A 16,647-nucleotide genomic window follows, 5' to 3' on the forward strand; every position below is an offset into this window, starting at 1 on the left:
AAATAAATAAAAATCTGTTTTTACTTTGTTGTTATGGGGTATTGTGTTTAGATTGCTGAGAATTAAAAAAAATAATAATCATTTTTTAGAATAAGGCTGTAATGTAACAACATTTGTAAAAAGTCAAGGGGTCTGAATACTTTCCGAATGCACTGCATATGCAACAATTTCAAAGATTTTGATGAGTTACAATTCATATAAGTTCATATAAGGAAATCAGTCAATTGAAATAAATAAATTAGGCCCTAATCTATGGAGTTCACATAACTGGGCAGGGACACAGCCATGATGATCCCGCAGGTGAAGAAGTCGGATGTGGAGCTCCTGGGCTGGCGTGGTTACACGTAGTCTGCGGTTGTGAGACCGGTTGGACGTACTGTCAAATTGTCTAAAACGAAGTTGGTGGCGGCTTATGGTAGAGAAATTAATATTCAATTCTCTGACAACAGCTCTGGTGGACATTCCCGCAGTTAGCATGCCAATTGCATCCTCCCTCAAAACCTCAGACATCTGTGCCATTGTGTTGTGTGACAAAACTGCATATTTTAGAGTGACCTTTTATTGTCCCCAGCACAAGGTGCACCTGTGTAATGATAATGCTGTTTAATCAGCTTCTTGATATGCCACATCTGGATAAAGGATAAAATGCTCACTTACAGGTATGTAAAGAATAAATACAATAATGTTCTTGTGCATATGGAACATTTATGGGATCTTTTATTTCAGCTCATGAAACATGGGACCAACACTTTACATGTTGCGTTTATATTTTTGTTCAGTGTATATATATATATATATGAACTTGAGACAATGTTCGAGATGGCCGACCGTTGTTTTCAACATAATCTACTCATGTTCGCATACGCCGTTTCATGGCGGTTGGCATCTGCTTTACAGATCCGAGAACGGCAGTGCACCAGCACTCAGTGCGCACTGGAAGCAGGACGAGCAGCAACGACGTCATCCAGAAACATAACAGATAGTGGATTGATATAAATGTTAACATATTCGGCTGTGAGTGATGAAGAAAAAAAAATGTGTCCCCGAGACAATTACTTGAAAAGTTCTATGAATATTTTCGGCACAAAGGTGATAACGAAAGTTTCTTGTTAGGATTTTTAAATTTGACTTCTCTATGGGGGCCGTCTATGGGAATTGTCCTTTTGGGCTCGACTTCAGCTAAACTGCTGTACCGAAAGTGTCCTCTGAGCACAGTGAAAAGCGTGATTCCAGAGCGGAACCCTGGTCCCCTGGCTTTTTTTAGCATGAAATTGTTAAAAGCAACAGCCAATGTAAAATGGAATGATCTATGCTTCTTTTCCCATTATGATTCACAGATGGGCCAGGATTAATTAACACTGGAGTTTAGGTTGATTACACAGAGGGGTGTGTACTGGGCCATCATCACAGATGAGAATCCTCATGCAGTTTCCTCACTGGCTCTTCTCTTTATCTACTTTGGACCCTATTCGTTCCAACCAAGTAAAAACAGTGTTCCCCAAAAACATCCTCCAAAACAATGTTTACCCTGGACACTTGGATAGCAGTTTGAATTGTTTTAGGGTTTAATGTATAATCCTTTTGACAATGCTGACAATCCCTAGTTTGTGTATTAGAGAGAGTAGCCTTTTGTGCGGGTCTTCAAGCCACAAGGTTAGGAAAAATTACAACATTTGTGCGTCAGGAAACTTGGCATTAAGCAGATGATGATACACGCAAGAAAGCTTGCGGCTGGTATAAATTAACTCGTTTTAACGAGTCACAGAAAATAGATTATACCTCTGGCAGTGCATGGAGTGTGTACTGTGAGGCCTTGCAGAAGATAAACACAAGGGGGAACCGTCATAAGGTATGTGTTGGCAGCCGAGAGAAGAGAAAATGCTTCAGATAAGCTGCATTTGTCCAGAGCTCTTTAGATTCTCTTCCTGTACTGGCCAGACATTTACCAGACAGAGCATGCGGTGTTTACACAATAGGGCTGATTAATGCTGCAGTTATGATGGCATCCTTTGTATCTAACATACTTTTCATACAGAACAGTATTCTTCTATGCCATTGTATGTGACTTAAATCTGTGTAATGATGACTTCTTAATTCCTGCAGAAGAGGCTCTTTTTTACTCTGTAGGCCTACACCTTTTCTACTTGATTGTCGCACCCAGATTTGGCTATCTGTGAACAGTTTTACAGATGCTGCTCATATTCATTCTGTTTGCTATCACACTCACAGCTTCCAAACGCTACACACACCTTGTACTTGCTGTGACAGGCACTGATGTCCCTGCCAGGCCTAGCAAAAGGACAGAACACACACTCACACACTTTTTGGGAGGCAGGCACAGGCTCTTACATATACAGATGTACGAAATAGTATTTGAAACCAGGTCTGTGTCATGCCCCATGTCACATCCATGGTTCCATCTGGTCTCCTGGTTTAATATCTGGCCTCCCATGTTCTCTTTGGCAGCAGCTCCACCCTACAGACCTCCCCATCCTCTTCTCCTCTCTCTCCCCCTCTGACTGTTTCCCCGCTGTAGCCGATTAACAGATCGAATAGCGTGTTTGGTGTGTTTCATGCTTTAATGAGGCTGTCTGACGGGGGCCTGAGGGCCTAAGGGGTCTGTTCTGCCCTGTTCTGACTCAGGGCCATGCAGAGGAGGGGACACACTCTGACACACTCCAGGGCTCAATCCCAATACCCCCCGCTTAGCCCTCCCCTTTTGTTTTCGAGTGTCTCTCGTGGGGGTAGGGACTCGAAAACAGAGCAACTAGTGGTAGGGAGAGCTAAATTAGGCTTAGGGAATGGGACATCACCACATCACAGGAGCCTTGTGTTTTTCTCAATGCCTGTACTGGCAACAGTCCTTATATTTCAATGTTTCCCCTAGTTTAATTTAGCAGCGACGGGCAGCTCTGGGGGAGGATACATTTTCGGGATGGTAAAACGTTTTTTTAGTGTAAACATAAACGACTCAAACCAGATATAAAGTATGTAGCAAAGATAATGGCGCTGTGTATTGTTTTAAAAAGAACTTAGAACTAACAAGCACCAAAATAAAAATTCGACAGTCGGTGAGAATCCAAAATTCAAAAAATGCCTCATGCAACAAATTAGCACCATATGCGCAACCAATGAGAACATCAGAACAACAATGTACCCAGCCTTTGGCTGTGGTTCAATGTGGAATAGTACTGAAGCAGGACTTTCATTCCGTAGCAGTTTGAAATGTAACTGTCATATTTCCTTCACTCAGTCATTACCAGTGGAAGCGTTGTAGCTAGAACAATTAAACCCGCGGTTCTAAACTAATATTTATACCAAACGGTTTAGGGTCCATGCACAGATCGGCTACATAGCTACACATCCATAGCGTACAGGTTTTTTTATCCTCAGCTATACAATTACAATAAAATAGTTAGCTACTGCTACATTACATGCGTTGGCAAATATCTTCAATCTCTGACCTTACGCTACTACAATAAAGACCAATGACAAGTGATTGACTTGGAAATACTTTTTATTGAACAGCAAGGCAAGCTTACAAAATTGTACATTAAATTTGCAGTAAATACATTAGCTAACCCTGTTTCCCCCTTTGCTCAGGGGGGGAATTGGGATTGATCCCAGGACAAGTGACCCTGATAAGGGTCACTTGAGTGTAAAATTATTATTTTAGTCTGTCACACTGGCCTGTGTTGTATTGTTGTGTATTGTATTCGTCCTGCCCAGATACAGCTGATACGAGTGAGCTCGATTGGAGCACCATCGTTCACTTTTACCATGCTCCATGGTAAATAAACAGATATCCAAGTAGCTATTATTTTATCTATCTGTTTAATTATTGGGCAGAGATGATTAACTGCATCATCTCTGCCTCATAATTAAACAGATAAAATAATAGTTACTTGGATATCTGTTTATTTACCATGGAGCATGCACAACATACTGTAAACATTGCGGCAGAGTTGGATATTACTGTAGCTTATTTCCAAAAAGAAAACGTCCCAAACGACACAATCGACTAGAGACGTTCTTGCAGGGACACGTAGTGTGGGAAGGCCAATTCAAATGAAACCAAACATTCCCTGCTGAACATTTTAACGACCCAGCTCATTAGAGGTGAGATCTCACTCCTTATCACCCAAATACTTGCACATAGGTAAAGGAGGCTGTCGTTTAGATAGAAGTTCCAGATCAAACACATTTATTTAACACTTCGGTGTGTGTGTGTGTGTGTGTGGTGTCTAGGAAAGTGGTGAGGTGAGGGAGCAGGTTGTGTTGTAGCTGACAGGTTGTGCATAGTACAATCCAGGGTGGATGGTTATTACTGTGCTCTTTTAATGAGTACCTGCAGGTGGTGTGATTATGAGTTTTCCTGAGATTGCCTGTTCTATGAAACCTGGAGAGCTACTGGGTGTGCAGGCTTTTATTCCAGCCCTGGCATGTCTGTGGCACAGTGCAACAACAAAAAAGTTGTCTCAATTACAGTGTCATCTACAGGTACATCAAATGTGTTATGTACTTATATTGGTGGACTCACTTTGTGCAAGGGTGACATTGCATAGTGTGTGTTGTGGGTAGCAGTTTCCTGGAGTTTCTCAACTGCAGGGCTTGAAAGCATTTTTGTAATGTACATTTTTGTAATTTATCCGACACACTTATCCATAGTAACTTACAGTAGCAATAAGGGTTAAATGCCTTGCTGGTCAAGGGCACGGCAACAGTTTTTTCACCTAATCGGCTCGTGATTTCGAAACCATTCACCTTTTGATGACCGTCCCAATGCTTTAACTGCTGGGCTAACTGCTGGGCTAACTGCTGGGCTAACTGCTGGGCTAACTGCCGTCCAGTGATGTTTTTATCACTGACCACAGACTGAGTGTACTTTTCCTGTGTGCATGTTTCTGTGCGTGTTTCTTTGCGCAGGTTTGTGCATGTGCTGTGCTAGACCCTAGACCCCAGGAACTACATCGGAGTGCCCCCTCACTACCCCTTATTCGTGGAAGCTAACAATACACAATGTCATTGTTTAGCTTAAGGGGGAACGAAGGGCGTGCCACATTGGGAGGCATGTCGATCCCACGTGTCGGCCTGTGCTAGGTTAGGGCTGCCAGGCACCAGAGAGACCCAGTAGCAGAAGAAACCCACAGACAAGTCCAGACGTACAAAGCTAATCTATGGCAACTCGATCAGAATGCATCAGAAAACCTTTAAACTGTTATTTTTTTCTTATTCAGTATAAAATAATTATCCATGCACTTGGGAATATGGTAGGTATAACTCTCATATCTTTTTAACTTGACCGTTTGCTTCTGGCATACTTATCTGAAGTCTTCGGTTCTCCTTTCCTCGGAAGATGCCAACGCTTCCTCAATTTCATCAAGTTCCTCCTTAACTGAAGGCTTGTGTTTGCAGGCTGTTTCACTTTTACTGTAGATATCCTAAAAAATCTCTAAACAGTTGTGGGGGCTTGGATGGGCCCTGGGTGCAGCCCCCACAGCCAGAACCTCTGGGGACAGCGCAAGCTCTCCCACACTGCGGAGAGAGGTCAACGCTCGCTCTGCCCTCCGCGCTCAAACCTCATTCCCTTCTCCCTCACATTGGTTACTGTATCACGCAGGATTTCCCCTTTCTATAGAGACAGACAGAGAGTCTGAGAGAGACTCTGTGAGAAACTTTGTGTTTAAGAACCGGTCTCTCTGAATTTTGGACGACAGCAGAGACGCAATCCTAATACAGCAAATCAAGAAAGCTATCTGGAGCACTGAATACCACTGGTCTTGTTGAGACCTGCGTATCCTACAGCACTTGGGACTCCTACATTTTCAGCCTCTCCCCTTCTCCTGATCTACAGCTACCCCAGTATCCCCAGCATACCTGTGATCGGGGGACACCCACCTACCCACCCACCGCTCCTTGAGTCTCCCCAGGCGGTAGCAGCATGTGGTGGGTACAGCCCCGGCTGAAGAACCCTTCGGAGAGGATGAGCTCCACCTGAGCTCCAGCTCGTCTCCCAGCTGTTGTTGTGGGTGTGTAGCCTCTTTTTCTTTGTTAGCCCAGCAAGTCATACATAGACTTATAGCAGCCAAAAACTTGACCCACAATGAACAAAGATCACCGATTCCCCAGGAAGGGGAGCCAGTTCAGCTATGGCCCCAACAGCCACGGTCGAAGACACTCCTGCTTAGGGTATGTATGTAGAACTGGATCTTGTGTGGGGGTATGTGAGTATCTTGACTGTTTTATTCCGTTTTTGTTTTTTGCAGTCAGTTCCACCTCATATCATGCAGTTGTGGTTTCAGACTGTATTTCAAGTGTTGTATTTTTCTGGTTCATGTACAACGCAGTGTCTGTACAGTAACATGACGACAGAGCTCTGGCTCTGCCCTTCACAGAGCTGTATGTGTTTTGATTGACAGCTGTTCTGATCTTGAGCACCATGCAAGACAAGAAGTTGCCACCATTCCTCCCGCTAATTGGGCAACTTTTGCAAGTGTTTTGTTGTCTGAGTGAGAGAAATACTGTAAATTAAAGCTGCAATATGTACCTTTTTGGGTGGCCTGACCAAATTCACACAGAAATGTGTGTTGTAGATGTGTCATTCTCATTGAAAGCAAGTCTAAGTAGTGGTAGACCAGTTCTATGTGTGCTATTTCTATGCTACGCGTTCTTGTGTTTGGTTTTTGCGTCTTTTACTTTTGGGATTGTACAGTACACCAGCTGAAAATACAACAAAAATATATTTCACAGCGGTTTAGATGGTACCGTGATTCTCTCCACTATACTCGCTTGTTTTGTCACAAACTGAAATTAGGCCAACTTTTAGAATTTTTGTCAGGACATGGAGTGATTTCTGTATAGTGCATCTTTAAGAGGAGACGTTTTTTTGAAAGATGAGACGTTGAGGATTATAATAAATAGCACTTTGATGTCCTACAAGCAATCCAAATGTGCAGTTTTCTATGTCATGCACAGTGTCAACGTTTATGATCACTCTGTTCAATGTTCAGCTACAAGGTTACATGGCGTCATACCCTGAGTTGTTCTGAATGTTTGTCTATTGTCTATTCTAATTTTCTACGACACGCACCTGAATGCACTCATGACTCCTTTATATGCGTACAAAAATAATGATCTCTTTCCCTGAATTACATTGTGAAATCCTAACACTGTAATATTGTATTTGATAACAGGCTTTCAAATGATACCCACCTGACCCAGATTGTGATTTATAATGGACTTCTTGGATTGCGTAAACAACAACAGTAATTTTGTGATGGGAGATGCAGGGTTGTGTTCCAAGCAAAACAACTACAAGTGTGCTTGCTCTAGTTCCCCAATGGCACAGTTACAGTAGGAGAGCTCCAAAAAAACGTATAGTTGAACACTCTTCTTTGAGCCATGAAAGTGCATTGAAATGACTTAGGAACTGTGCACACTTTGGAGAGGTGTGTGGGTGATTGGAGACACCAGTTAGTCCTTTCACTCGAACTGTAATTTCTTTGTCTTATGTTGCACCTAACCCACATTTTCCAGGGATATTTTTTTATCATGTTTCTAAATGTATCCAGAGAATTCTAGAGTTTGTTATTAACAAATATAGTGAATGTTAAATGCACAGAAAATCAACAGTGGATTGAGTCTTTCCCATAATTTCCAAACTGTTCCCTTCTAATTGCTACCATGGTTATGCATATGCTTTTCATATTTCTTCTCTAAGAATGTTTTTAATTTAGACCTATCCATATAGGTCAATTCCTACGAGTGTAAAGGGTTAAGAGGAAGCAAGTAGAAAGAAAAATAGCAAAACATTTTCTATTTCTCAAACACAAAATCACACTTTCGCCAAGTGACTTCCTATTTTTTGTGGTTAACTGGAGCAACACTGTAGAATTTGTTGTAATGTGTTCAGCTTGAGAAATTACTATTTTTGTGTTGTCTTATGTTGTATGTGGGGTCGCAGTGTATGTTTTAATACACAGAAAAGTGTTGGGTGTCGCAGTGTGTACGATCTGTGCTGTGTGGACTGGATATCAGATGTGTCTGTGAATGCATGGTGTATGTCACGTTTATGTTTAAATGTCTGGGCTAGAGGTCGACCGCTTAATCGGAATGGCCGATTAATTAGGACCGATTTCAAGTTTTTATAACAATCGGAAATCGTTTTTTGGGGCGCCGATTTGCCTATTTTTTTATTTTTGTTTATACCTTTATTTAACTAGGCAAGTCAGTTAAGAATACATTCTTATTTTCAGTGATGGTCTAGGAACGATGGGTTAACTGCCTCGACAGAACGACAGATTTTCACCTTGTCTGCTCGGGGGATCCAATCTTGCAGTTAACTAGTCAACGCAATAACGACCTGCCTCTCTCTCGTTGCACTCCACAAGGAGACTGCCTGTTACGCGAATGCAGTAAGCCAAGGTAAGTTGCTAGCTAGCATTAAACTTATCTTATAAAAAACTTATCTTATAAAAAACAATCAATCATAATCACTAGTTACTACACATGGTTACTAGGCATTATCTAGCGTGTCCTGCCTTGCACATAATCTGACTGAGCATACAAGCATACAAGTATCTAAATATCTGACTGAGCGGTGGTATGCAGAAGCAGGCGCGTAAACATTAATTCAAACGGCACGTGCGTTTTGCCAGCAGCTCTCCGTTGTGCGTCAAGCATTGCGCTGTTTATGACTTCAAGCCTATCAACTCCCGAGATGAAGCTGGTGTAACCAAAGTGAAATGGCTAGGTAGTTAGCGTGCGCTAATAGCGTTTCAAACATCACTCGCTCTGAGCCTTCAAGTAGTTGTTCCCCTTGCTCTGCATGGTGGCTGTTGTCGTTGTGTTGCTGGTAAGAGCACAGGGAGGAGCGAGGAGAGGGACAGAAGCTATACTGTTACACTGGCAATACTAAAGTGCCTATAAGAACATCCAATAGTCAAAGGTTAATGAAATAGAAATGGTATAGAGGGAAAGAGTCCTATAATTCTATAATAACTACAACCTAAAACTTCTTACCTGGGAATTTTGAAGACTCATGTTAAAAGGAACCACCAGCTTTCATATGTTCTCATGTTCTGAGCAAGGAACTGAAACATTAGCTTTCTTACATAGCACATATTGCACTTTTACTTTCTTCTCCAACACTTTGTTTTTGCATTATTTAAACCAAATTGAACATGTTTCATTATTTACTTGAGGCTCATTTGATTTTATTGATGTATTATATTAAGTTAAAATAAGTGTTCATTCAGTATTGTTGTAATTGTCATTATTACAAATAAATCAAATGTAAAAATTGTCCGATTAATCGGTATTGCCTTTTTTGGTCCTCCAATAATCGGTATCGGCTTTAAAAAATCATAATCGGCTGACCTCTAGTCTGGGCATAAGTTTTTGTAGAATTGTGTTACCGAAGATTATGTCATGAAAATAAAATAACCATACATTTTTTTATTTAAAAAAATATTGTGTGGAGCGAACAGCTGACTGAAGATGGGACAGCCGGGCATCGAATCAGTTTCCGCTGTAACTATGGACTCTTTACAACGTAAAGTTCCAACAGCTGGGCCTAAAATAGTATATAAGAGATCATACAAAAGATTTTGCTGTGACTCTTTTGTGGATGATTTAAAAAATATTTTCTGGTCTAATGTGATTAATGAGTAGCATCCAGACGCTGCACTTGATGAATTTATGAAATTGCTTCTTCCAATTATTGATAAACATGCACCTGACTGTTAGAACTGTTAAGGCTCCACGGATAGATGAGGAATTGAAATACTATATAGTTGAAAGAGATGGGGCAAACGGTGTGGCTAATAAGTCTGGCTGTACATCTAACTGGCTTACTTACTGTAAATTGAGAAATTATGTGACTAAACTCAAAAAAAAAGAAGAAACTTTATTATGAAGCCAAGATCAATGATATAAAGAATGATGGGAAAAAAACTTTGGAGTACTTAACGAAATTATGGGCAGACTAAAGACTAATTCAACTCCATCTTTCATCGAAATGCCCAAGACAAACAGTGAGCAATTATATTCATGCATAAAAAAACTAATAATGAAAGGAAAGCAGTGCAAGTGTCACGTTGGTATGAAGAGATTCGGGAGACAGGCGCAGGAATGCGTAATCGTTTTTTTATTAAGCCCAAATTACGGCGTGCCGTGTAAAGGCACAGGGATGAAGACCAAACAAACATGAAACAAAACACGGGTAGAAACACAAAACAAAAGAGCGAGGAGTACCTTGAATAAATAACACACGGGACGAGACCCGTAATCATCTGCGCAATCCACAAGGGCACGAAAGCCCAAAACACACAGCACAGGTACTCACACGCACCAATGGACATAGTAACAATAATCGACTACCCAATGGTAACCAAAGGGCACATATATACAAATACAATCAGTGGGAATAGGGGACAGGTGTGCATAATGAAAGTTCCGTGACAGTACCCCCCCTGACGCACCAGCAGTGCAACCGATGCAGCTGCCAAAGTTACGTCGTCATCGGACAGGCCAGTTGAAGTTGCTGAAGTTGCGGCGGCGCCGGACGGACCAGTCACAGCGTCCTTAGACGGGCCATTCCTGCTGTCTCTCTCAATGGTCGATTATTCTGTCACGTTGGTATGAAGAGATTCGGTAGGAAGGTAGGCCTTGAAATAGATCCACATGTATACCTCCAATTGACTCAAATTATGTCAATTAGCCTAACAGAAGCTTCTAAAGCCATGACATAATTTTCTGGAATTTTCCAAGCTGTTTAAAGGCACAGTCAATTTAGTGTATGTAAACTTCTGACCCACTGGAATTGTGATACAGTGAATTATAAGTGAAATATTCTGTCTGTAAACAATTGTTGGAACAATTACTTGTCATGCACAAAGTAGATGTCCTAACCGACTTACCAAAACTCTAGTTTGTTAACAAGAAATTTGTTGAGTAGTTGAAAAACAAGTTTTAATGACTCCAACCTGAGTGTATGTAAACATCTGACTTCAACTGTACAAATACAGTCAGTCGGAATGGGAGACAGGTGTGCGTAATAAAAGTTCCAGAGGGATCCATAACAGCAAGTTTGAATTTTGTGAAGTTAGTGTGGTAGAGGGGGAAAAATTATTATTAACGATCAATAATGACAAACCTCCTGGCATTGACAACTTCGATGGAAAGCTAATGAAGATGGTGGCTGACTCTGTAGCCACTCCTATCTGTCATATTTTTAATCTGAACCTAGAGGAAAGTCTTTGTCCTCAGGCCTGGAGCGGCCTTTTAATGGTTCTAACAGCAGACCTATAAGCTTGCTGCCAGGTCTTAGCAAACTGTTGAAAAAAATGTGTTTGACCAAATACAATGCTATTTCTCTGTAAACAAATTAACAACAGACTTTCAGCATGCATACTTTCAGCATGTACTGCACTGACACAAATGACTGATGATTGGTTGAAAGAAATTGATAATAAAAAGATTGTGGGAGCTGTACTGTTAGATTTCAGTGCAGCCTTTGATATTATTGACCATAACCTCTTGTTGAAAAATCTTAAGTGCTATGGCTTTTCAACCTCTTCAATATCGTGGATTCAGAGCTATCTGTCTAATAGAACTCAAAGGATTTTCTTTAATGTCAAACATGTAAAGTGTGGTGTACCGCAGGCCAGCTCTCTCGGCCCTCTACTGCCACTAGCATTCAACAAAGCATGTGTGTCCATGTATGCTGATGATTCAACCATATACGCATCAGCAACCATAGCTAATGAAGTCACTGAAACCCTTAACAAAGAGTTGGAGTCTGTTTTGGAATGGGTGGCCAGTAATAAACTGGTCCTGAACATCTCTAAAACTAAGAGCATTGTATTTGGTACATATAATTCCCTAAGTGCTAGACCTCAGAGGAATCTGGTAATGAATGGTGTGGTTGTTGAACAAGTTGAGACTAAATTACTTGACTTTACCTTCTGCAGGCTCTGGTTTTGTGTAATCTTGATTATTGTCCAGTCATGTGGTCCAGTGCTGCAAGGAAAGACCTAGTTAAGCGGCAGCTGGCCCAGAACAGATTGGCACTTTTGCTCTTAATTGTAATCAGAGGGCTGAAACAGATACTATACATGCCAGTCTCTCTTGGCTAAGAGTTGAGGAGAGACTGACTGCATCCCTTCCTCTTTTTATAAGAAACATTAATGTGTTGAAAATCCCAAATTGTTTGCATAGTCAACTTACACACAGCTCTGACACACCACATCCAGAAAAAAAATTCAAGAAAACCTACAGTATGATATACAGAGTCCTTATTGCATGGAACTTCCTTCCATCTCATATTGCTCAAATAAACAGAAAACCTTGTTTAAAAAAACAGATAAAGCAACACCTCGTGGCACAATGCCCCCCTATTTAACCGAGATAGTTTGTGTGCATGCATTGATATGTAGGGTTCGTGTGCCTTTTTAAAAATGTATGTAGTTCTGTCCTTGAGCTGTTCTTGTCTAATGATGTTCTGTATTATGTATGATGTTTCATGTTTTGTGTGGACCCCAGGAAGAGTAGCTGCTGCTTTTGCTACATCTAATGGGGATCCTAATAGAATACCATATACCCACTAATGACTAAGCAAAAACAGGTTTGTAGAAATGTTGCTACTTTATTTATTCTTTTAAACAGAAAGAATACCCTTTCTATGAAACTCGAAATTGAGCTCAGGTGCATCCTGTTTCCATTTATCATCCTTAAAGATGTTTCTACAACATGATTGGAGTCCACCTGTGGTAAATTCAATTGACTGGACATGTTTTGGAAAGCTACACCCCGGATTTATATAAGGTCCCACAGTTGACGTTGCATGTCAGAGCAAAATCCAAGCAATGAGGTCGAAGGAATTGTCCGTAGAGCTCCGAGACAGGATTGTGTCGAGGCACAGATCTGGGGAAGTGTACCAAAAAATTCTGCAGCATTGAAGGTCCACAAGAACACAGTGGCCTCCATCATTCTTAAATGGAAGACGTTTGGAACCACCAAGACTCTTCCTAGAGCTGGCCACCCGGCCAAACTGAGCAATCAGGGGAGAATGGCCTTGGTCAGGGAGGTGACCAAGGACCCATTGGTCACTTTGACAGAGCTCCAGAGTTCCTTAATGCTAAGAGTCACATCTGGAGGAAACCTGGCACCATCCTTACGGTGAAGCATGGTTGTGGTAACATCATGTTGTGGGGATGTTTTTCAGTGGCAGGGACTGGGAGACTTCCCACTTTTCTGGGAAGGCTTTCCATTAGATGTTGGAACATCACTGCAGGGATTTGCTTCTGTTCAGCCACAAGAGCGTTAGTGGGGTCGGGCACTGATGATGGGCGATTAGGCCTTCTTCGCAGTCGGTATTCAAATTCATCCCAAAGGTGTTCGATGGGGTTGAGGTCAGGGCTCTGTGCAGGCCAGTCAAGTTCTTCCACACCGTTCTCAACAAACAATTTCTGTATGGACCTCGCTCTGTGCACGGGGGCATTGTCATGCTGAAACAGGAAAGGGCCTTCCCCAAACTGTTGCCACAAAGTTCGAAGCACAGAGTCGTCTAGAGTGTTATTGTATGCTGAAGTATTACGATTTCCCTTCACTGGAACTAAAGGGCCTAGCCCGAACCTTGAAAAATAGCCCCAGACCATTATTCCTCTTCCACCAAACGTTACAGTTGGCACTTTGAATTGGGGCAGGTAACGTTTGGACACACCTACTCATTCCAGGGTTTTTCTTTATTTGTACTATTTTCAACATTGTAGAATAATAGCAAAGACATAAAAACTATGAAATAACACATATGGAATCATGTAGGTTAAGTGTGCCTTGAATTCTAAACAAATCACTGACAGTGTCACCAGCAAAGCACCACCACACCTCCTCTTCCATGCTTCACGGTGGGAACCACACATGCGGAGATCATCCGTTCACCTACTCTGCATCTACTCAGCCAGCTAACGTTAGCTAGCTGGCTAATTAGCTTGCTAGCTAGTTGTTTTGGTCTACCGGTGTCTCCATTTCAGTTAGCACAAACTGACGTTGCATGATACTTGCTTGCTAACTATCTATTTTGCTCACGTATCTAAAGTTAGATTATCAGCCGCTAATGTTAGGTTAACTGAAATCGACTTTCTACTGTCAGTTTGATAAGCTAGCTAATTTAGCTAGCTGCGTAATCAAATCAAATTGTATTTGTCACATGCGACAAATACAACAGGTGTAGTAGACCTTACAGTGAAATGCTTACTTCTAAGACCATAACCAACAATGCAGTTTAAGAAAATCCCCCAAAAAGTATTAGATAAGAATAACAAATCATTAAAGAGCAGCAGTAAATAACAATAGCGTGGCCATATACAGGGGGTACCGGTACAGTGTCAATGTGCAGGGGCACCGGTGTTGAGGTCATTTAGATAATTATGTAGGTAGTTATAGACATGGCGCTCCGGTACCGCTTGCCGTGCGGTAGCAGAGAGAACTGTCTATGACTAGGGTGGCTGGAGTCTTTGACAATTTTTAGGGCCTTCCTTTGACACCGCCTGGTCTAGAGGTCCTGGATGGCAGGATGCTTGGCCCCAGTGATGTACTGGGCCGTACCTGCTGCCCTCTGTAGTGCCTTGCGGTCGGAGGCCGAGCAGCTTTTATACCAGGCAGTGATGCAACCCGTCAGGATGCTCTCGATGGTGCAGCTGTAGAACCTTTTGAGGATCTGAGGACCCATGCCAAATCTTTTCAGTCTCCTGAGGGGCAGACTTCACTACTGTCTTGGTGTGCTTGGACCATGTTAGTTTGTTGGTGATGTGGATGCCAAGGAACTTGAAGCTCTCAACATGCTCCACTATAGCCCCGTCAATTAGAATGGGGGCGTGCTTGGTTCTCCTTTTCCTGTAGTCCACAATCATCTCCTTTGTCTTGATAACGTTGAGGGAGAGGTTGTTGTCCTTACACCACACGGTCAGGTCTCTGACCTCCTCCCTATAGGCTGTCTCATCATTGTCAGTGAACAGGGAGTACAGGAGGGAACTGAGCACGCATCCCTGAGGGGCCCCCATGTTGAGGATCAGCGTGGAGGATGTGTTGTTACCTACCCTTACCTCCTGGGGGTGGCCTGTCAGAAAGTCCAGGATCCAGTTGCAGAGGGAGGTGTTTAGTCCCAGGGTCCTTAGCATAGTGATGAGCTTTGAGGGCACTATGGTGTTGAACACTGAGCTGTGGCCAATTAATAGCATTGTCATATAGGTGTTCCTTTCGTCCAGGTGGGAAGGGGCCATATGGAGTGCAATAGAGATTGCATCATCTGTGTATCTGTTGGAGCGGTATGCAAATTAGAGTGGATCTAGGGTTTCTAGGATAATGGTGTTGATGTGGGCCATGACCAGCCTTTCAAAGCATTTCATGGCTACAGCCGTGAGTGCTACGGGTCGGTAGTCATTTAGGCAGGTTACCTTAGTGTTCTTGGGAACAGGGACTGTGGTGGTCTGCTTGAAACATGTTGGTATTACCGACTCAGACAGGGAGAGGTTGAAAATATCAGTGAAGATACTTGCCAGTTGGTCAGAGTACACGTCCTGGTAATCCGTCTGGCCCAGCAGCCTTGTGAATGTTGACCTGTTTAAAGGTATTAGTCACATCGGCTGCGGAGAGTGTGATCACACAGTCGTCCAGAACAGCTGATGCTCTTGTGCATGTTTCAGTATTACTTGCCTCGAAGCGAGCATAGAAGCTATTTAGCTCGTCTGGTAGGCTCGTGTCACTGGGCAGCTCTCAGCTGTGCTTCCCTTTTGTAGTCTGTAATAGTTTGTAATAGTTTGCAACCCTGACACATTGCGAATGTTGCCTGTAATCCATGGCTTCTGGTTGGGGTATGTACGCACAGTCACTGTGGGGACGATGTCCTCGATGCACTTATTGATAAAGCCAGTGACTGATGTGGTGTACTCCTTAATGCCATCAGAAGAATCCCGGAACATATTCCAGTCTGTGCTAGCAAAACAGTCCTGTCATTTAGCATCTGCTTCATCTGACCACTTTTTTATAGACCAAGCAAGCCAGCCAGTACTACAATAGCTGCTTTTAGTAACGCGGGTGTATTTAGATACACTAGCGTTGCTTTCAATTGCACAAAAACAGTCCGCAGGAAGCCAGAAGTTAAATACAATTCTGTTTTAACTTAGCTACTCTGCCGGTGGGGGGAATTTGAGACAATATCAAAAGGATGGTATTATTAAACAGGCGTTCCAAATGTGGGTCTGTTGTAGACCCAGTTCCTCTCTGCTTACCGCTGCTCTAGAGGCGTCACTACAGACACCTTGGTTCGAATCCAGGCTGTATCACAACCGGCCGTTATTGGGAGTCCGATAGGGGGGCGCACAATTGGCCCAGCATCGGTCTGGGTTTGGCCATTGTAGGCCGTCATTGTAAATAAGTATTTGTTCTTCACTGACTTGCCTAGTTAAATAAAGGTTAAATAAAAATACAAATAAATATAGATCTTTTTTTGTTGCTATTTAAACGATTATAACGGTGACCGCAGTCATTTGGCTTACCAATAACCGTCATCCAAAATTCTGTGACCGTCACAGCTCTAGTATATGTGTGTATCTGTGTGTACGTGTGTACATGTGTACTTTCACTGCT

The 16,647-nt window shown here is 42.4% G+C and overlaps 1 protein-coding gene across 4 annotated transcripts in view; it reads left to right on the plus strand.

Annotated features, from left to right (window-relative positions):
* Positions 1–16,647, plus strand: part of LOC118388227 (cAMP-specific 3',5'-cyclic phosphodiesterase 4D-like) — a 177,864-nt gene that overhangs the window by 102,434 nt on the left and 58,783 nt on the right. Inside the window, exon 1 of one of the 4 annotated variants that reach the window (XM_035777093.2) lies at positions 3,839–6,189. The exons of the other annotated variants lie outside the window; for them this stretch is intronic. Within the exon in view, the coding sequence (XP_035632986.1) occupies positions 6,104–6,189 (86 nt within the window). The 5' untranslated portion in view covers positions 3,839–6,103. Of the gene's footprint in view, positions 1–3,838; positions 6,190–16,647 lie in introns of those variants that run through there. 4 annotated transcript variants of the gene reach the window in all.

This window comes from Oncorhynchus keta, chromosome 1, assembly GCF_023373465.1.
Source record: "Oncorhynchus keta strain PuntledgeMale-10-30-2019 chromosome 1, Oket_V2, whole genome shotgun sequence".
NCBI lineage: Eukaryota > Metazoa > Chordata > Actinopteri > Salmoniformes > Salmonidae > Oncorhynchus > Oncorhynchus keta.